We start from the raw sequence: 22,680 nt of genomic DNA, 5'->3' as shown, positions 1-22,680 counted from the left end.
GATTAAGCATGAAAAGGGAGAGCGGCATTAGATAAGACTGATCTCATCAAATCTGGAAAGCTAAGGAGGGTTAGTATTTGGATGGGAGACCACCAAGGAAAACTTTGAAGAGGAAGGCAATGACAATCCACCTCCGCTTCTCACTTGCCTTGAAAGCCCCTTGCTGGGGTCACCAGTTGACTTGACGGCACATATATATGTACTGGGTAGAATGATGTTACAGTATGTACTCAAATGCAAGATAATTTTTTTTGCAGGTATGTCATCAAAAGAAAAATGAACTTTTAGTTCAGTTCATGAGGTTTGTGATGCAGTAGAACACACACACTCCCAAATGCTAGACACCAAACTCACAGAGGATCTCCTATAAATGCCCTCCAAGTTTGGTGAGAATTAGATTTATGGTGTCTTGAGTTACGGCTCCCCAAAGAAGGTGCCCCCAGGAAAGTGCTTTCTGGGGAAATGACAGATTCAGTGTCAGGAGTGTATACAATAGATCCTGTACAAGATAGAGACATCAAACTCATACAGGACCTCCCCCTAATGCTCCTCTGTATGGCCTCCACATTATGTGCAGATTGGTCTTAGGGGGTATGAGTTATGGCCCTCCAAAGAAGATGCCCCCAGGAAAGTCCTTTTGGAGGAAATATCAGGCTCAGGTTCAAAAATGTATAGACTGAACTTAGTGCTGCTCCTGGGCTATGGGGGACCCTAAGGAATAACTTAGGGGGAAAGTCATAGATCCCCTGGGAGTCTAGAAAAAAATCACCTCTTCTTTTTGCACCCATGGAAATCTAGGCAGAATTCAAGCCACAGAAAGGCAACCTCTGGTGCTTGTGACCATCCCTTTCTGAATAACCTAAAATCCTTGCAGCAATTTCTTTTGGTGGTAACCACACATTGAACTGTACACATTTTCGGAATAGTGCTGAGCCTTTTCTGACACATCCCTTGCCATGCTCAGAAGATATAAGGTGCTTTGAAGCTCACCAGCAGCTTGTATTCCTACAGAAGCCATAATATGCATCAAGATGTGTTTCCAGAAAAAGATCACCATTTGCTTTACCTGGCAGGAAGAGCAAGATGGATAGCTGTTGTAAAACATTATCTGGGTACTGAGAGTTGTAGAACACACACCCTTGGATGACTGGGAGATAGGGGTTCACCATTTCACATGGGAGTGAGTTCCCTAAATCTGGATTAGGTAAACCTCCTACCAGCTGATATTAAATGGCAGTGAGTTATACGACAGATGTAAAAGAATCCAGGGAAGTTCCTCCATCAATCATGCAAAGCCCAACCTAAAGAGCAAGCCAACCAGAGGACTGTTTCCCCCAAGGACCTAAAAGCCTTGCCCCTGATAATTTGGTTTTAATAAACGAATATCTAAGACAATAAGCAATGAGCCAATTCCAGGAATTTCCCCAGTATCTTAATGACTGGACTGGAAAGGTTTCTGCTTTTCATTAATCATGTCAATGCCAAGTATCCAACCATCACAGTTTACATATCTAACTTCCAAAATTCCCCAAAACAAAAAAGTTTATTTTCAGACTGCCCATCCCTGTAAGAATGTCTTTTCAGACAACCAATCTCCGTAATTTTTTATTATTATCACATCCCGCTGCTAAACACGCCCCCCCCTCCATTCTTAGCAAAGGTGTATAAAAAGTTACCCCACAGCCTCACTTTTTGTAGTTGGCTTAGGACCCACCCAGTTACCCCAGCTTCACAGTTGGCCTTCTCTTCACTTCATAGCTCTGCTGCTCTGTTGCTCTTCCATCCACCACTTGATCAGTTTCAAGCCTCCAGAGCTGCCTCACTGCTGCCAAGGAATCTCATCTCCCCTTATCTCCAATGACCAGGCTTATGTTTTTGGTTTTCCCTCTGCAAGCAAGTAAAGTCTAAGGGGAAGGCTTTGATTGTTTTTCTGGTGCATTTTTCCTTCCTAGAAATCGTTATCTTATTTGCAAATGGCTTAATTTTTTTAAAATTATTTCTTTTTTGCTAATTAAATAAAACTTCATTTGCTTAAGAAAACTTATTTTCCTTTTTTTTTTAGTACAGTATGGTGGGTTTTAACTGTTGAATTCTAACCCACCTTGAACTGTTAGGAAAGGCAGAGTAGAAAAATTTAAAGCAAACAGATTGTGAAGAACGACTGAAACCCGAGAGCTGTGGTTGTAGAAGTCAAACATTTTGAACTGTTTGTTCAGCTCAAGTCTCACAGCCAGCATCTAAACTATTCTTTCAAGCGCTGATTCATCATTTCAGGATTAAGATCAACGTCTCATCTAGCTGACAGTGCGGATGCTTCAAGCTCTCTATGGCTAGCAAACCCTATTGTGACTTGGGAGTTTCAAAAGCCTATTGTATATGTACGTACAGAGACACTCATGCACACAAACACCTGCTTAAGGGTATGGGAAAAAACCCCCATATTTTTCAGGTTCAGGTATATTGAACCTGGAAAATATTGTTATTTCCTGATATTCCCAAATCCCACTACCGTTATGGTTTTTGGATTTGGGAAATATGTGAGAATGCTGAATCTTTTCAGCTCCATTATATCCTATGTGGACCATTATAGTCAATAGTCCCCACAGGCTATAGTGAAGAATCAATCTGGGGGTATCTGTGGTGGCTGTTTTTTGAGGTAGAAGCAACAAATTTGCAGAATAGCAGCTGGTGCCTTTCCTCAGCACCACCCCCCTGGCCAAGTTTCAAAAAGAGTGGACCAGAGGGTCCCTTTAAATGCCTTCTCCAAGCCACACAACTCCATGGCAAGTGAACTCTTAAGGCATTTAAAGGGCTTGCAGTCCCTTTAAACGCCTCCTCCAAGCTGAGAGTTTAAATGTCCTTTGACTGCAGCTATCTGACAGTCCTGAAAAATCCCAAATATATATTGGGGATTTTCCGAGGTGGTCATTTTCAGATAGTTGAATCACTAGCCCAATCAGTAATTGGCTGAGAAAATACCCAATAAACACCAATAAGGGATTTATCGGGTATTTTTTCAGCTTGATTTATACCAAGTACACACCTCTACACTTCCTATTAAGAGAAATGTGAGGGGGGAGGGACAGAAGGGAAGAAAGCTCTCTTGTATGTATATAAGCCTATGTATATATGCTTATGTATCTTCAGGATCTCTAGACTGTGGCCTAGAACTTTTTAATGAATTAGTTCAACAATGAGAAATTAGTTTCACACAATATATTGTTTATTTGGCTTTACTAATTCCTCATTACTTCCATTTATATCCCACTCTTTCCCCAAAGGGTTTCTACCTCCACAGAGTGGTTTACGTCTGTGTGGTTATCCCATTTCTTCTCCCACAACAACCATGTGAGGTAGCTTAAGTTCAGAAAGAAAGAGAGAGAGAGACAGCACGTGTGCATGACTAATCATGGCCCAAGCAGGGATTCGAACTGTTATCGCCAACATTCTAACCCAAGGTGTCAAATATGTGGCCTGGGGGCCAAATCAGGCCCTTGGAGGGCTCCTATCAGGCCCCCAAGCAACTGGCTGTCATCTGCTTCCTTCTCCCTCTCCCTCTCGCTTTCTTCTGCATAACAGCTTGCTTTACAAGGCTTGCTGAATTGCACAGGAGCTACAGAGCAAATACTCTGTTTTCTTCATTGGCTGAGGCTCCTCTCTTAGGGAGGAAGGGGGAAGGGAGAGCTTGCTCTGTCAAGCTCACTCAATCGTACAGCAGAGCTACTGAGCCAAGCCTCCCTTCTATTGGCTGAGGCTCCTCCCCCTCCTGGTCCCCTGGGGAAGGAAGGCAAGAGCCAGAGCTTCCTTTGCCCATCTCCCTGGATCCCATGGGAAAGAGACAAAGAAAGCACCTTTAAGACTAATGAGTGTTAATATTTTAAGCATGTTTTGTTTTAGGTTTTTTTTAAAAAAATCTTTAATTGTGTTTGTCTGTATTCTTTATAAAGTTTATATCTCTGCTACCTAATCTTAGATAGGTACACACACGGCACGGCTCGCCATGGCTTGGCCCAACAAGGTCTCATTTATATCAAATTCAGCTCATAACAAATGAGTTCGACACCCCTGTTCTAACCCATACACTGTGCTGTCTGTTTCAGATGTCCTTGTACAAGGATTACATATAACGGTATTTTTGTAAAATGACTTGCAGCACTTCAACTAGCGAAGCAATGAACATACACCTCATTATTTTATAGACTTTATAACTGTTTTTGTGTATTGCAGCCTTCCTTCAAGAGTAGAAAACAGTTGTACATTCTTGTTTTATAATGTTATTTTTTTATTTCAAGAACTCATGTTACACCTTTGTCAAGGCTAAGTATGCATTTCTTTCTGGCACAGAAGTGCAATTCTGAGGATAATGGAGCCAAAGTATTAATGGAGCTCTGAAATTAATTAGCTTCTGCTCATCTGAAATTTGTTTCCAGCTCATCACTTAGGTAATTTTATATTCACAAAAAAAATCCCAGTTTCTTAAAATGCACTGCTTAAAATTTCCATGATGAAGATAAAATCCATTTTGTAAGGGATTAATACTGTAAAAAATATTTTGGCAAGTAAAAGAACTATAATTCCTGCTCACCAATCATGTCTTCAAGAAGACAGCTCAAAATAATTCCATACAGATTCACATTCTGATCCTGAAAACATTAAGATATGAAACTCATGCAGTATGCAGTGATTATTTTTATGCACAAAACTTTGAATTGCTCTCATTTAGAACATTCTAGCAAGTGGCACCACAACTTATTGTAAAATTTTACTATACACTTTCCTCCATCACAAAACAGAAAATGTATTTATACCCCAATTCAGGCAGTTCTCACATGATGGTTGATGTCACATTCCCTTTAAATAGGACTTTTCTCATGTATAATTTTCTCCTTCCAATTATAGTGGCTCTGAAGATACTGCCAAGTTTATGTTTCAAATGACGTTTTCTGTCTTTATCAGTTCTTTGATGATGTTCAAAATCTTATCATCTGAAAGAGATGACAACAGTGTCACAGAAACACCCCCCAAGTATATCTCAAAACAGTGACTTCTAGAGCCCCCCCCCCCAAATTGTAATACATTGCATTACATTGTCATACTCCTCTGTCTGCTAAAAGCAGCAAATATAACTGTGAAGATAGAAACCAGCAGAAAGTTAACTTCAACTTTTCAAATGTTGGGAAAGATGATAAACATTCACTGCATTTTAATGACAGTTTTCCAGTTAAAATTTGGAAACACAGCTGAAGCCAGTGTTACTGAGACTGCTACAAATGTTATGATTAGACAATCCATGAGTGTCACTGTCAGTCATTTTAATGCTTGATACAAGTAAAACAGGTCATTGAGAATATTTGAGCTGCAATCTCTAAAGTAGAATTCATACATTCAGTTCAGCATTAGTTGCTTAAAAGTATCTCTAAATTCTGCCAAAAAACTTGCACAAATCTTGCTTTACAAGTTGAAATACTTGTTTAAAGATGTACAAAAAATGATCTGTGGTGGATAATGCTAAGTTTCAGATCATAAGGTTTTTGCTGTGGCTATTTACATGCTTAGAAAGAAATCTGAGTTCCTTTTCAGTCCTTGGCCTAAAAGGAAATGGGCAAGTTTTAGAGCAGCGTTTCCCGTATGCAGGGTCACGACCCGGTACCGGGCCATGGAAGCCTCAATACCGAGTCATCAAAGGTGGCCCGATAGCCCCCTCCCCTCTCTATTTATCATTGGTGCTGCATGGTGCACTATGCTCCAGCCCCTGCCCCCCAAGCTGCTGCTGCCTGTAGAATTCAGATTGCGCTACAGACACTGTGTGCTGGCCAGAAGCCCTCCTTCATCCCTCTCTGATGTTTGGAAACGTCAGAGAGGGCGGGGAAAGCTCCTAGCCAGCGCGCAGTGTCTGTATCGCTCTGTGATTGTCCTCAGCCCAGACCACAGGGAGAGAACTGGGCCACGGAGGGGGAAAGTTTTAGAGAACATTTCAAAGAATTTGCATTTATTACAATGCTGAATACAAATAGCAAAGAACTGGAAAGAGCTCTTGTTTTCTAAAGCTACTACAATGTTTCTGAAACTTTAAAAAGCTGCGACTAGGCTGATATCTGCACCAGCACAAACTTTTATAAACTAATCTTTCTAGGTCTGCTTAATGAAGAATTGTGCATAATGTGAAAGCTTGCATATTACAGCAAGAAAGATCACTTCACCAATGTGTGTTTTAGCTGAGCCACCTTCACTAATGTGTAGCTGAGCCACAGAGGAGTAATTTATCCATGCTGAAATGGATGTCCCAATCAAGAAGTCTGTTTGCTCATATGTCCTTACATACTCTTGAACACGTCACCTTCAAAAGATGGGTCCAAGTTGCACACATATTCCTTTGAGTGTACAAGATCAGCTCCCTTTACTGAAATAAACTGAGAGAATTCTGTGCACACATTGGAATTCTTAACAGATTGGGGGGAATATATATATATAATGAACTAGACTCCACTAAGAATGATTTAAACACTATAAGTTTTGATTTCACAGATACTAATGAGCTAAACTTGAGTCAGTGTTAAAGGAGTATTTCCTACTGGTTATGTGCTTTCAAAGTGCTTATTACAGTTTATTAATGCAAAGCAATTAACTTTTGTGTTTCTCAAGATTAAAGTATTATCTCCATTCCACATGTAGATAAGGATGCAAGTGTTTTGTTACTCCAAAAACTGTATGTAGCACCATGTGTTTTCTATACAACATTGTGATGGTGAAGAAACCAACATTATTACCTTCAAGTGACATTTTAGGGTTTTCAAGCTTTTGCTTTAAAACTGACTCGATGAGCACTCTCAGTTGCTTGAAAATTACTGCAATTTTTACAGGGGCCTGTAAAAGTAAATATATTAAACCTTACAAAAATATAAAACTTTTATTCCCCACCTCCCTCCATCAAGCAATTTGCTACTGAGGTACTACTAATTAAAAAATATGTTCTATAAAAAAAAGAAAAAAAACCCAAGACCATAATTTTGTAAAACATTATGTGTAATTCTTTGCATTTTAGCTCTTGGAACAGGAAAATGTAATTAAGAAAGACAGCATAATTTCCCTGTTTGGAAAGTTCTATGGATTAAAGGAACCTTTCATATTCTTCGTATTTTCTTACAAGTTTCCTGTACTGCTGCTTAGGCACTTAGACAGTGAATGAAAAAATACTGGAACAGGACTATAGGTATGTGAGTATATATTTATTTAGTAATTAATTGGATTTATATCCCGCCCTCCCCGCTGAAGCAGACTCAGGGCGGCTCACAACACATGGCATACAATAAAACATTTACATTAAAAAAATTTAAAACAGTTTAAGAACAATTTGGTGCTAGTTTCAGTACAGATTAAGATGGGGTTCAATGATCTTAAGCATCCACTAGATCTAACATCTCAGTAATCTAGCCCATAAAAAGCCCCCAGAACCTAAATTTACCTGAAAATGGATCCAGCCATCAACAGATAAGAGACGTTCACGATGCAAAACCTCTATGTCACCTCCAAAAAGTAAAATTGGAAAAGGGGAAATTAAAGTAGACTCCTTCAAGTACACTTTGGCGTACCTGACCTGCAAGCAAAGCACAAAGATAAATTCACTCAATTACATTACCAAACTGCTACTTTTTATGGAACAGTATGCTATTTTCCCATCCCCATCTTTCCTGAGCCCTTGTGACATACTCTTCTTGGTAAATACAATGAGCGACTACACACCTGGTGCCGTTATGCACTCTCACTTCAGCCAAGTAGATATATTCTGGCCTTAAACAGAGTTTTCGTAAGACTATGTTCAACTTTGTACATTACAAGCTCTTACCTTTTCTTGATATAGCAGCCACCCACAGGTCTGCAGGTCCCTGTTCACAGAAGAAGGGTGCACTTGGGCTTTACCCTGAGCAGTCTCCACCATGCAAGCCAATTTCTCCGTAATATCTACAGACTTGGTGTATATTATCTTCCCAACATTGTCATACAGCCCTGCAGTCAGCACAGCTTTAAGAAGGGCTGTTTCTTGCACTGAAAGGGAGTGTGCATCTCCATGATAACCGGATGGCGCTGCAAATCCTGCAACCCGCACCACTTTGATTAGCTCTTGTTTCATGTCCTAGAACAGATGTATGTGGTCTGCATTTTAATAATCCATTTAAGTCAAGACTTAAAGGAAATAAATTTCACTAGTTCAGCTTAGACTTGAGAAACACAGTATAACTCTTTATTTCTCTGCTTTCTGAGTTACACACCCTTGAATTCTGAGCCCATCTTGCGGAACCAGTTACCTCATATTTTGTTAGTTTCCACATAACAGCTCTTACAAGCAAGGCTTCAGGGGAAAAGACCCCAAAACCGTAAACCTTTTTAGGGTTCAATTCCATATGTTGTATCCATGATTTCCATTCTTCTTGTCATGAATAGGACCAGGAATATAGGGGAACAATCACTGGAGTTCACAAAAAAAATCATGGAGGATGCTTCCACACACAAGGAACAGAGATGACCTAGTCCAGAGGTGGCCAAACTTGCTTAATGTAAGAGCCACACAGAATAAACGGCAGATATTTTACAGCCACAAGACATGAATGTCAGATGTATGAGAGCCGCAAGGAAGGAAGAAAGGAAGGTAAGCAAATAGGAGAGGTGAAGGTGGAAAGAGAGCAACTTTAAACACATTCTCCAAGCAGCCAACTGGCTAGGTTTGGAGAAGTGATTTAAAATGACAAATGCCTTTTCCAAGCTGGCCAATGGGGTGGTGTGGGCTTCAAGAACCACACAATACTTATGAAAGAGCCACATGTGGCTTCTGAGAAGCAGTCTGGTAGCCCCTGAACAGAAATGCCTTGGAGAAGGACAAGAAACAAAAAAGTAACACAATAATATATCCTTTTGTAGATTAGAAACCATCTAACCCATGTCAATGGATATTATGTAAGGAGGTACAGAAGCACCTGAAAATGGCAAGTATGTCCAACTTCACACAAGTTAAGACACTGCCTCTACCCAGGCATTAAATGATTTGATACAGGAAAGCTAACTAGATGCCTAAGGCTCCTTAAGTGCATGCCAATTATCTGAATCAGGTCTGGTTTTCAACCTTTATGTGGGGCCTGGAGATCTCCCAGATTTAGACATCAGAAATAAGTCATCCTGGAGAAAAGGGCTGCTTAGGAGGATGAACTCAATGACATTATACCTGCATAGGTCCCTCCCCTTCCCAAACCCTGTCCTCCCCAGACTATACCCCCAAATCTCCATAAACTTCCCAACAAGGAGCTGGTAACACTAGATCTGACCAGAGTCATGCAGAACACTTTACATCATAACAGTGAAATACAACTAGAAACAATAAAGATGTACAATCTCTACAGTGTCCTTGGTACTGGGCAAAAATTATCATCTCACTATCACACAGGCAGCCATCTGCAGCCCTACATATGCATGGAGCTAAGAACCCCACAAGCACAACAAACGTTTTCCAATTTCTTTGCAGGACTTTGCTCCTTTGGAAACAGTGTCATAATTTCAACTCTTCAACTATATTTGATTTCAAATTCAAAGCACAAAATCAAATAATGTTTCATTCATACTGAAAACCAAGCCATAAAATGTTTCCCCACACCCAAAAAATAATGCAAATTGTTGCTGGTACCTCCAGAGTTAGTAACGATGTCCTGTTGAGAAAACTTCTCCTACAGTATGTTATTTCAGCACGGTACCCTCCTTCCTGACGGGCTTTCTTCCACCTCGAAAAATAATAATTCGTTATAACAAGAACTCACAAGGATAACTATTGAAAAACATAGAGAAAAAGTATTAGCTGATCTTCCAGGGGACCACAGACAAATGTAGTCAGAACAGGAATGTCAGTATTAAACCAGTTTCAACAACCTATAAAATATAAATGCCTGTGTACGTTTATAAACTGGTTTCAGAGGATAACAGTGTGGGTCTGCAGTCGAACAACTAGGTTTGAGTCCAGTAGCACCTTAAGATACCAACAAGATTTCCGGTGTATGAGCTTTTGAGAGTCAGACCTCCCCTTCCAAGGGACTGTTATATCCCAAAAATGTTGTTGTTCCTTAAGGTGCTACTGGACTCAAATCTAGCTGTTTAACAAACCTGATCTAAAGCCCCAATTATGAAGCACATGTGTATTATGAATTAAGTCCACTGAAATAATTTGGACTTGCTTCTAAATAAATTGGTTCAGATCTGGGTGTTCAAAATGAACACATCTGCTTGCAGAGACCTAGCAAAATGCCCAACGTGATAGGCAGCATTAAGGCCCAAGGGTCCACACAGTCCCAGAGGGGAATTCCAGACAATAAAGTAAGGATGCCTAGCTTCAAAAGGCTGGTCCCCTCTTCATGGGAAATGCAATACTCTGCTACGGCAGATGTCCATTTGCTTCCAGGGAGAGGAAGAGGAAGCGATGTACCAGTATTACAACACTGCTGCATTTTCCTGGCTTGTGGGGGGGGGGGGGGGAGAGAACCATAATTTATTTTATTTGTTTTTATTTTTCGAATTTATATTCCATCCACCCTGCAAGCTGGTTGGGGCAGATTACAAACAAATATTTAAGCCATTCAGCATCACAATAGCGCAGAGTAATAAATAGTTAAAACATGTTAAAACAAAACAATAATTAAGCAAATAAATAGTTTAAACACATTAAAACAAATTGCACTATGGAAGCTACATCAGCAGTACCAGATTAAAGGACAGAGAGAGTCAAGAATGCAGAACCGCTAAAACATTACACTTCACCAGCCCAAAGAAACCACAGCACAAAGGACAGCAGAGGGAGGGACAGTTAATGATGTTCATCATAAACAAGTGGCAATAATAATAATAACAAAAATAAATAATTAAAAGTGTAATTAAAAGTCTCACTCGATTAAATTGTTTTATACCTTTCTGTCTGCAATGTTTTCTGATTTTGTAATTCCAGCCTGATAATTCCGGTTGCTTTTTTATACATTTGTAATCTGTCTTAATTTGTGCTGAGAAAGGAAAGCCATAAATGAAAATGAGTATTTTCATTACCCTAGATATGCCTTGTAGATTGTCAAGTGGTCAGAGTTGGCCAGTGCCAGGGAAGATTTGGCAAGGTCTGCTTCATCTTTTCTTCCAATAGGTGTAATGAATGGAGATTTTTCTGTCATCACAGCAGCAAGAGTGGCCTATGACAGATTAAGGGGCATATAATATGTTACGTATATACAGCAATTACATTTTTAGGCCAATGAAGTCTATTTTGCAGTAAAATGATAGACAAAGCAATTACAGTTATTTTTTTTTTAATTTTTATTTATACCCCGCCCTCCCCGCCAAAGCAGGCTCAGGGCGGCTATAAGTTATAAGGCACATAAAGCTATGGGGTGTTTTCAGATTTTAATTTAAAATCAGCAATTGATTATTTTAATAACTGTGTTATCAGGTTCTCTGAATTCCCAGCTTTCATTTAAAAAAAAGTAAGTGCCTAGCCCAGGGGTGGCCAAACTTGCTTAACAAAAGAAACACATAGAATAAATGTCAGATGTTTGAGAGCTGTAAATAAAAGTGGAGAGGTGGAAAGAAAGCAACTTTAAATGTATTCTCCAAGCTGCCGGCTGGCTTGGCTTGGAGAAGTGATTTAAAGAGAGAAATGCCTTCTCCATGGTGATGGGGGCCTCAAGAGCCACGCAATATGTGTGAAAGAGCCACATGTGGCTCCCAAGCCAAAGTTTGGCTACCCCTGGTCTAGCCCTTTTTGTTGCAGAGATATGTTTTTCCCCTTATATCTCTACAATTGGGAGGGGGAACAGAACAGCTCCTCAGTGGTAGAAGACAAAGTGTGGCCACAGGAGCAAGTAAAGACGCTGCTATGCACATGGGACCAGAATAATTTGAATTTTCCCAGCCACATGCAGTCATTCAAAGTTTGTAGAGTTCCCAAAACTCTGCAGCAAAAAAAAAAAAAAAAAGCCAGGGAAGATCTGGGAGGTGCACAAATAAACCATTATGCTGTAAGAAAGCAAGGGAAAAAAATCTCACTTCCCAACAGCATCAAATCCATAGTGCAAATCAATTTGCATTGCATTAGCATTTAAGAAAAATTCTTACCGCCCATTACCCTACTCTACAGGCCCTCATTTTTTTTAAAAAAAAATCATAAATATCAGCACTGGGCAGGAACTCTCAGTGGTCCAGAGCAGCTCAGGGCACTTTCAGCTTTTAAGTCTCCTAGCTATGTGTAATTTTTTTAAAAAAATTATGACATGAGGACATAATAACGCAACCCTCTCCCCCCCCCCCAAAAAAAAAAGAATGAGTCATAATTTGAAAAATTTTTAGGTCCCCATTGAACTTAAGAGCCAAGCCAAATGTTCCTTCTGGTCTCCCCCACTTTGGCCCTAGCACTGCCTTATGACAAGATGGCTTAGATGGACGATGTGAAGGTTGTTAACTCACCACTGGATCCAAGCAGCCAAAAATAGCACCGAATATAAGCATTTTACCAATCTTCACATTGACTGGCAGTGCTGCGAGATGCTGGCCTAGAGGAGTCAATTTGGGCTCACTCAGCTCACAAGCCCCGATTTTCCGTAGAAGATTCATGGCATTGCCAACCACTTGAGGCTGTGGAGGGTCCAGGGCTTTGGAGAGAAAATCTTCAGGAGAACCAAGATTACATTTCTGTATATGAACCAAGACAAGAAACAGATACATTAATTTAACAAACATTACCTGGAAATGCAAGCAATAAATGCAGTGGAAGATATATTTCTTCACCAGAACTGTCTCCCCTCCTTTACCAGAGGTGGCCAAACTTGCTTAATGTAAGAGCCACACAGAATAAATGTCAATACAAGAATGTCAAATGTTTGAGAGCTGCAAGATAGGGAGGAGGAAGGGAGGGAGGAGAGGTAGAAAGGAAGCAACTTTAACTTTAAATGCATTCTCCAAGCTGCTGGCTGGCTTGGCTTAGAGAAGTGATTTAAAGAGACAAATGTCTTCTCCAAGTCAGCCAACAAGGCAGTGGGGACTTCGAGAGCCACACAATATATGTGAAAGAGCCACATGTGGCTCCTGAGCCACAGTTTGGCCACCCCTGTTCTTTACCTAAGCAGCATTCTAACAGGTGAGCTAAGGCTTCTAAATTAGGCCCAGTTTTCTGAGGTTGTAAGTAAAGGGTCTCCTTTTCCTGCTAATTTCTATAAAACTTAAGCTCAGGTGCTGATCATGTCACCTCAGCTATAGGAACCCATTTCTCTTGGAGTTCTCACTGTTCCACTCTGGTCTCCCAGACCTTTGAAAATAGCTCAGTTGTTAGAACGTTTTTTCTTCATATACTTTGCTTCCAGATTCAGGAACAAATCCCTCCCCCCCTTTTAAGATACAAACAACTTTCTCATTGCAATTCCTGCTAAGAAACTAGACCTTTTGCAAGTCCCCAGAAATCCAGAGACCATTTCTTTCTGACAAGCTAAAAGTCTGAGTAATTAAAGCAGAAAGTTCTTACCATTATGTGAAGGCACAGTTCTTCCAAGGGCACCCGTAATATTTCTGGAACGGAGTATTCTAAGAAACTTTCAAATCTGCAAAGACCACAATAAAGTCAGACTAAAGTCTAGTTCATGCTCCAAAATCCTTCAAATACACAACCATGTGGGGATCTGAGCTGTATATGGGGTGAACTGGCAGTGGTTTCTTTGAATGTTGCTACTGAAGGACATAGAAGCTAAGAAATACAGAATTATGATTCAGGAAACTGGTTCTGTTAATTCTCCCTGAGGTGTTATGCTATGCACTTGTACCATGAAAGGAAATATTCTTGTAGAAGAATACACCTACGCCATTTAACAGCTAAGAGAACCATTAGAATAGATATATGTAAGTACCATACTATATTTCAGTGGATGGCTCTCTGTAAAAGATACAGACAACAGAATCCGCCTAGCCTCCAAAATCCTGATGATCCATGTAATCTCACCTGTCTCTGGTGTACATTCGAAAGCAAAATCCATCCCTGACACGCCCAGCTCTCCCTTGACGTTGTAATGCGCTTGCTTTGCTCACAAAAGTCTCCTCCAATGAGCTCATCTGACTGCTTTCATGGTACCTAGAAAAAAATGGCATTTAAACAAAAAGTTTGGCAAATAAACCACACACACCCTACATATGCTTAGTTTTAAAAATATTAAGGACTGGATGGCCATAAAAATTTGGTTCTTTCTTAGATCTAAACAGCTACTGAAGCCATGTTCTGGACTGGACTCCCCAATGTGTCTAGTGGTTATCGCTCCAATCCAATTAATATACTAAACCTGTCATCTGAGTTAGGGCCTTACTTCTCTCCTCTGATCAGATCTATTTCAATATTAGTCCCCCTTACCATATGGAATAAAGCAGGTGGAAAAAGGGACTCTTGTGGCTTAGACATTCCCCTCACTCCAAATTCCTGCTTGAGAACAAAGCAACCAGCAAATCCCATGTTGTAAATCACAGGGAAGGTGCATGGGGCAATTCTGCCAGCAAAGGCTCGTGTGAGCTTTAAAAGGCTCGTGTGAGCCTGGCCAGCCAATCAATGAAAGTGGGACAGTACCAAACAACAGTATCCCAAAGGATGAAGCCAATTTTTATTCGGTGCTCAAGGGAAACATTCTCAAAAACAATTCTTTTTCATGTTCAGAAGTGGAGGTTCCTTGCATTAAGTTTGACTTCCTCACCAAAATAGCTAATTATTCTATTTTTTAAAAAATAAAGAGTAAAGAGATGAAAACATATATGATTTATTCAAATGGAAGAATATGGCTTTCATAATTTTCACATCTTTTAAAGGTTAAGCCACTCCCTATAAATCATTATTAAGGGGGGAGGGGGTAACCTCCAAGTTACACAGGAATGTACTTTCAGCATTATTTGGGCACAGCCAAAGTACGAAAAGCATATCAAGCCAACTCAGAATGCATAGGTCATAGCAACTGAGCATTACCTGTTCTCCTTTGTTCTCCCTGTGTCGATTACAAAGACAACATCAGGTATAGTGATACCTGTCTCAGCAATATTGGTGGCCAAAACAATCTATCAATGAAACAAAACCACTTTTAAAATGAAGGTATTAACCAGTCAGTCATCAAAATTCCATTTTGGAGCAAGGTTAATCAAGCAGTGGTGGCAAGACAACTCTAAGGACTTCCAGATAGTATACCAATCTTTTTGGAATTGTAACCACCTTAGCCACCCTCTTGGATGATCATGTTAGAAGAAAGACAGAGGGCAGTGAGACAGTGTTCATTCTTCTCAACCTTTTAGCTGCCTATGGTAACAATGACCATTGTATCCTTCTGGATCACCAGCAGGGCTGAGGGTAACATCTCACTTTTACCTGTCAGTGCAGACATGGCTTGAACACAGAATCTCTCAGACTAGCACAAATATTGTTCTGACTTCTGTTTTGCCTTTCCACATTATATGCAAGTGGGGAAAACTGATCAACCACTGCTCTTTGGTAATAACCTCAGTGATCTCTACGAGACATCAGACACATCAGCTGGCATATTCAAAAGGATTCAGACAAGTTTAGCTAAAGGAATTAGGATTTTTAATAGGCAGCAACAGGAAATGAGGGAGGGGAAGGACCAAATCTGGGAAGCTGCAGTTTCATAGCAACTATCACAATGTTTTAAGAGACGTGAAAGTAACATATTGGCAAAGTAGAACATAAAAAAACAAGTCAACATGAAACATTAATCAGAGAAAGGCAAAGCACAGACATCAATGAAGAGATATATTTATACCTTCCTAACACCAAGAGGAGGTATTGTAAATGCAGCTCCTTGATCTTGGGTTGACAGAACAGAGTGTAGTGCAATTAACCGGTGCCTGAAAGAAACAAATATGATGCAGTTAAGAAAATTGGCCTGTTTGGTACTCATGGGAATTTACTTTTGTGTGTGCACAAGCAATGTATATTAACGTTAATTTATCTGAAACTTACTGCTATGACAGGTAGCAATTTACAGGCAAAGTTACATTTGGGATGGTCACTGAAAATCTCTCCATTCCCCAATCCCTGGGTTGTTAAGCAATAAAAACTCCCCTGCATGAAAAATAGGGTCAAAGGATAGTCAATGTTGGTCTACAGAAGAACAGTTCTGTAGATTCCAGTCCAGTAGCAGAGTACTGGCTCTCTGAGATCTCACAGATGTCTTTCCCAGCAAGTTTGACCATAATTCACTGTTTGTAATTAGTAGGGACCCAGTAAGATTTCAAAACAGCAAGAAGTTCCATCCCTTACCCTCCACAAAAGTCTTAATGGCACACAGGAATAGCATGGTAAAGGCAGACAAATTGACCACACAATTTGAAACACATATATTTTGGAGGGCTGTCAGGTCACAGCTGACTTATGGTGATCCTGTGGGGTTTTCCAAGGTAAGAGATGTTCAGAGGTAATTTACCATTGCATGTCTTTGTGTAGCGACCCTGGATTTTCTTGGGCTTAGACTAGGGCTTAGAATTATAGACCTGATGATTGATAAGGCTAGCCTGGGCTATCCAGGACAGGGCAAAACACATATAGAGAATCTGTAAAGGCCAAAATCCCATGCTCAATGGGGAGCTACCGAGCAATGGGGAGCTACCTAGCACAAGAACACCAGCCTAATGCCCAATCCTGGTCTGGAGGATCATCTTGTTTTCAGGTGGAAGGGGCAGCTCCAATTTCCCTCACCCTTGACCAATCACACCGATGGAGGGATAGTCTTCTATAGGCAAGTCCATTTGTGCTAGAAAGTGCCATCAAGTCGTAGGTGACTCCTGAAGAGTTTTCAAGGCAAGAGATGTTCAGAGGCGATTCGCCATTGCCTTCCTTGTATTTCTTGGTGGTCTCCCATCCAAATACTAACCAGGGCTCACTCTGCTTAGTTTCTGAGATTTGATGAGATCAGTCTACCCCAGACCATCCTGGTCAGCACAGGCAAGCCCATTAGTCTTTCAGTCTTGCACATAATCCTACACAGACACAGACATACACAAATACATTTCCCAAAGTCATCCACATATAATTATTATTTACCTCTCCCTTAGATTAAACCTTGTGTCAGTTGAAATGAGGTCATACAACTGCTGAATGTGAGCAAGCCCTGGCAGAAAAATTAAGACAGCTCCTTCCGCGTTTCTGAACTGAGGACTTCTATCTGTAAGTATATAAAAGGAAGCCATTTACAAGAGGACTGAAAAGTGCCATGATTTTTTTTTTAAAGACTGAAACCACATGCAAGCCGTCTTCCAGACTATAACATTTTTTCAGAACTATCCACTAAAGAAGAAAACCAGCAGCAAGTTCCTAATTAAGATTTAAAATCAAACAACCAAAAAGAAACAGAAAAATATACTAGAGGGTTTTTTTTAATAAAAAGGCATACCTAAAAATGCAAGCAACTCCAAGATGAGATCAAAGTTGATCTTATAAGGGTTCATGAAGAAGATGGCCTGCTGAGTTCGACTGCTGTATTTTTGATAGTAGGGACCTAAATCAATACCTGAGGCAACCTGAACAGAGATGTTTTCCTAAAAAAATGAAGGGGGAAAAAGAAGAGTGAACTATGAAGAGAATAAAGCAGGGATACATGCCATTTCAGTTTCATGTAATTGTCTTAAAATACTATGCTTTGTATGAAAAACATTACAAGTACTTAGCTATAGCTATTAATTTAATTTTTAGATTTATATCTTGCCCTTTCCTGCATGCCTCAGAAACTCTCCACCTATATGTAATGTAGGAGCCACATGAGACTTAGGAGCCACATGAGGCTCTTTCACACATGCTATGTGGCTCTTGAAGCCCATACTGCCCTGTCAGCCAGCCTGGAGAAGGCATTTCTCTCTTTAAATCACTTCTCTAAGCCAAGCCAGCCAGCGGCTTGGAGAATATGTTTAAAGTTAAACTTGCTTTCTTTCCACTTCTCCCTCCCTCCATCTATTTTCCTTCCTTCCTTCCGGCTCTCAAACATCTGACATTTATTCTATTTGGTTCTTATGTTAAGCAAGTTTGGTCACCCCTGAACTAGGATTTAGGAGACTCAGGTTTAAATCTCACACTTCTACAGAACTTTCCTAGGTAACCCTGAACAAGTCTTTCTCTCTCAGCCTTAGCTTCCTTACAGGGTGGTGATGAGGGGAGAACAAAGCTACTTTGGATCCCCACTGAAGAGAAAAGCAGGGCATAATATCTAAATAAAATGAAAGAATAAGAATAAAAAAGGAAAAACGGAACCATCTTTGAGGGAAGATGAAACATTCGTGTAATAAACTACGGCTACATAGCGTCATGGGCGCCCATATACTTGGTTTTCACCTAATAAACCACTTATCAAGTTATTACAAAGCATAAGAGAAATCCATTTTCAATATTGGAATACTGTATTTCTGAAAAGAAACTAAACAAACTATCAAAAGAATAGCTGGGTTTTGTTTCATTTGTTGATAGAGATGTCTTACCCGGTATTTTGTAATTCCTCCACCTTTGTTGGTAACATTAATTGTTATTTCCTCCTCTTCTTCCAAGAACTTCTGGCAATATTCAGAATCTTTTTCCAAAACAAAACCAGTTTCCTCTATGACATCTTCAACATGGAAAATCTAAACACACACAAAATGAATAAAACTTCAAATACTCTTTTAAATAAACTTGAACAAGGACAGCATGCTTCTAAGTAAAGAAGAATTAACTTTGCTACAGAGAAATATATCTGTAAGATTCAGCTGAAATTGCACAGGAGGCTTTTCTTCACATTAGACTGTATCTCACAGAAAATTTTCATGTGCAGCCTGAACCTGGATAGCCCAGGCAAGCCCAATCTTGTCAGGTCCCAGAAGCTAAACAGGGTCGATTCTGGTTAGTACTTGGATGGGAGACCGCCTTGAAATACCAAGTTGAGAGGACAGGGCAGGCTTTCAGCCACTTCTCTGAATATCTTCCAGGCCCCCAGTAAGGGTCAGTCACCAGAGGTCAGCATGACTTCCAGGTGTGTGTGCATGTACACAGTCATACAAATACAAAACAATCCAAAAAAAGAAAATCTCCATGTGCAAAAGACTGTGTGTGCAAGCAGAACTGCTACAATTACTCCTCACTGTCTGCCTGAACTAAGTGAGAATGATGGTATCCCCACTATCTTTTCCACATTTGCAAGACATGAACCATTTCTTACACATTCTATTGCTCCACATGCAGATTTTTTTTTTGTTAAAAAGTATATTAATGAAATTGTGGTAGTTCATGATGTCTGTACGCAGCTACAGAATCAATGAAGTCATAAGAGTTCACCTTTTTTTACAAAAGAGACTGAATATTAGTTTCACTAAGATTCAAGATCATATAGAATTGCAACAATAGACATATATGGATGCTATCTTCAAGTAATTTCTAACAGCAATTCAACTATATTAATGCAATTGCACATTTACCTCTACTGGATAGCTCCTTCCTGAAATTCGTAGTATGGGACAGTGAGTGAAATAGCTGGAGAATTTCTCGCTATCTACAGTGGCACTCATTAGAATAAGATGCAGGTCTGAACGCTTGTGCAAGATCTCCCTCAGGATAATTAACAAGAAGTCTGATTGGACACTTCTTTCATGTACCTTAGGGAGGGAAAAAAGACACAGAAAACAAGTTAAAGCAAAGAGCTGTTCCTGTAGCAGCAATTCCAGGATATAAGCTTCTGAGAGTCAAAGCTCAATCTAATGAAGTGACCTTTTGACTCATGAAATCTAATACTCGGGGAAATTTCGCTGGTCTCTAAGGTGCTTCTAGACTTGTTTGTTCTGCTACTACAGATTAACACCGCTACCCACCTGAACCAGTTTATAAAGTATGTTGGTTACCTAGTTCTCACCTCCCCCAATGCCTGTGACAACATTGCTAACCTCATCTACTATAACGTGAGACACATTAGAAAGAAGGACATCTTCTTGCAGCTTCCGAAGAAGAACTCCTGTTGTACAGTAAAGCAGTCTAGTAGCCTCGCCTGTTCGGGACTCCATGCGGATCTGATAGCCACACAAGGAATTCTAAATTTAACATGGGGGGGGGGGTGAAGGGGAGAGAGAAAGACAAATTAGTAATAAAAAGGTACATCATGATTGAAATTACTCAAGTTTTCTTCAAGCTATATTTAGTGGTAGATATATATATATTTAGTGGTAGAGCATCTGCTTGGGAAGCAGAAGGTCCCAGGTTCAATCCCTGGCATCTCCAAAAAAGGGTCCAGGCAAATAGGTGTGAAAAGCCTCAGCTTGAGACCCCGGAGAGCCGCTGCCAGTCTGAGAAGACAATACTGACTTTGATGGACCAAAGGTCTGATTCAGTATAAGGCAGCTTCAGATGTTCAGAATGGAAACTCTTACTCCTCGTGAGTTTGAGTGGATCACAGTTCAATCTATTCCATTTATTGAAAAAAAAAATCCTCTACTTCCTTCAGCATGACACAGCCAGTACAAACAGTTTTAAACAGTACAAACAGTTTTTAGTCCAGTCTGTATGGCTAAAAGTCTAGTTAGGTTCCTATCTAGTTGATACCGTATTTTTCGGTCCATAAGACGCTCCGGACCATAGGACGCACCTTCCTCCTGGGGGGGCGATCCGCTGCCTCCGCCTCCGATCCCGGCGCTTCCCCTGTGCCTGCCTGGCTCCAGCTCTGCTTCCAGCAAGCGCTGGGATCACTCCACGCTGCCCCCACTGCAAACCCAGCACTTCGCGAGCGCCGGCTGCGGAGGAGACAGCGTGCTTCCTCCGTGCCTGTCTGCCTGGCTCCAGCTCTGACGCTTACAGCAAGCGCCAGGATCGCTCCCTCCGCCCTCAATCCCTTCGCTCCATAAGACACACACACTTTTCCCCCCACTTTCTTTTGGGGGGGTGCGTCTTATGGTCCGAAAAATACGGCACTTTCTTAAGAGCAACACAAAACTAATCCTTCCTGTAAGGAACTGGCACATATGAACAACACAAATAGCCACCAATCAACCATATGAGACTTGATTCAGTATTAGCAAAACCAGTATTAGCAAAACCAGCATTAAACACATATATACAAAACAGTGCAACTCAAAAATATTACTTAATGAACAAAGTTAAAATATACCTCTAGAAATTCTCCCCATGCAAATCATGTAAAGACCAAAAAGACCAACATTATAATGACTGAGGGCAGCATGGATTTTAGGAAGCATTAAACAGAAAGTTGTGTTTTACTTACGTAAAAACATGTATAGCAGATTAAACGGTTAGAGCTATGGGTTGGATCCATCCAGCTTTTTGCTTAATCTTAGCCTATTCCCCTTGTTACAGTCCTTGTTTCATGAGGCTTTTATCAACTCATGTCCCACCATGATCCCCAGGGCAAAGCCTTTTTGGTGATCAAAGTGATCCTTCTCTTTCTGTTTTGACCAGCACAAAAGCTAGCTGAATCCAACTCAAGGATTCAATGGAAGAAACCAATGTCATAAACCAGCAGCCCATTTAATAGCACACTGATCTGCAGAACTACCACATAGGAAAAAAATGAAAGTTTTTCCCTAGAGCTAACAGTAGAAGAGAGCAAAAATTCAGTACATCCCACATTGTGAAGCAGCTGCACTAAACTCACAGAGTAAAAGAAAAGACAGTGGTTAGGTTTGCTCATCTTGCACATCTCTTCTTTACCACTAACAGCATCATTCTTCAGGACAAACAGCATGTGAAAACCTAGCACTACCCTAGAAGTGTTTTGCAATGTTTTCCCATTCTACTAAGCATTCAGTATAGCTGAAAAATAACACAGGCTCAATTTGTTTGGTTACCTAGCATACCTGGACAGAAGCACAATTTTGTTCCTACTGAAAAAACATTTTTTCAGAGTTTGGCTGTCAGGCACACCTCAGAGATCCTCCAGAAGTTACACAGAAGGGATCCTCCAGAAGTTACACAGGTGCTCCTATCACTGTAGCACTTTGACGCTAGAAGAAACACCTAGCAAAATTCTCCCTTTTGTTCACTAAGGGATACAGGACATTTCTCAGTCTGTTACAGGCAATCTATCTATTCAAGTTCAAACACTGTTCTCTATACCAGGGGTGGCCAATGGTAGCTCTCCAATGTTTTTTTTTGCCTACAACTCCCATCAGCCCCAGCCAGCATGGCCAATGGCTGGGGTTGATGGGAGTTGTAGGCAAAAAACATCTGGAGAGCTACCGTTGGCCACTCCTGCTCTATACAGTTATTGAGTTTGTTGGCTAATAAATGCCACTGTAAGAATAGAAGACCATAAGAAGAGCGCTGCTGGATCAGACCAATGGACCATTTAGTCTAGCATCCTGTCTCACAGTGGCCAACCAGTTCCTCTAGACAGCCAACAACAGGGCACAGAGGTCATGACCTTCCCCTGATGTTGCCTCCTGGATTTGGGATTTAAAGGATTAGTTCCTCTGAATGTGCAGGTTCTGTATGTCCTGCTCTATGACATACTTAACAGCCTTCATAAAAGCTCAGTTACTACTGAATTAGAACTCAGTATCACATTAAGCTCGATTAAACTAGCAATCTCCATTAGTAGCAACTGTGAATTCATTTTATTATACACTGAGAATTGTTAGAAATCTTATTGCACTCATTACATTCTCTAAAGGCAG

The 22,680-nt window shown here is 40.5% G+C and overlaps 1 protein-coding gene across 1 annotated transcript in view; it reads right to left on the bottom strand.

The window, feature by feature from the left end:
- Positions 1-4,261: 4,261 nt before the first annotated feature.
- Positions 4,262-22,680, bottom strand: part of DHX29 (DExH-box helicase 29) — a 35,119-nt gene continuing 16,700 nt past the window's right edge. Inside the window, exons 12-27 of the mRNA XM_060235983.1 lie at positions 19,942-20,085; positions 19,480-19,656; positions 18,511-18,651; positions 17,436-17,580; positions 17,087-17,207; positions 15,807-15,891; positions 15,002-15,090; positions 14,000-14,128; positions 13,529-13,604; positions 12,478-12,702; positions 11,071-11,207; positions 9,671-9,764; positions 7,844-8,131; positions 7,463-7,594; positions 6,768-6,864; positions 4,262-4,985 (exon numbers count right to left, since the gene is read on the bottom strand). Of these exons, the coding sequence (XP_060091966.1) occupies positions 4,930-4,985; positions 6,768-6,864; positions 7,463-7,594; positions 7,844-8,131; positions 9,671-9,764; positions 11,071-11,207; positions 12,478-12,702; positions 13,529-13,604; positions 14,000-14,128; positions 15,002-15,090; positions 15,807-15,891; positions 17,087-17,207; positions 17,436-17,580; positions 18,511-18,651; positions 19,480-19,656; positions 19,942-20,085 (2,136 nt within the window). The 3' untranslated portion in view covers positions 4,262-4,929. The remainder of the gene's footprint in view (positions 4,986-6,767; positions 6,865-7,462; positions 7,595-7,843; positions 8,132-9,670; positions 9,765-11,070; positions 11,208-12,477; positions 12,703-13,528; positions 13,605-13,999; positions 14,129-15,001; positions 15,091-15,806; positions 15,892-17,086; positions 17,208-17,435; positions 17,581-18,510; positions 18,652-19,479; positions 19,657-19,941; positions 20,086-22,680) is intronic.

Source organism: Heteronotia binoei, chromosome 4, assembly GCF_032191835.1.
Source record: "Heteronotia binoei isolate CCM8104 ecotype False Entrance Well chromosome 4, APGP_CSIRO_Hbin_v1, whole genome shotgun sequence".
Classification (NCBI taxonomy): domain Eukaryota; kingdom Metazoa; phylum Chordata; class Lepidosauria; order Squamata; family Gekkonidae; genus Heteronotia; species Heteronotia binoei.
The sequence above is the reverse complement of the archived record's forward strand: the minus strand, read 5'-3'. Positions and strand labels throughout refer to the sequence as shown.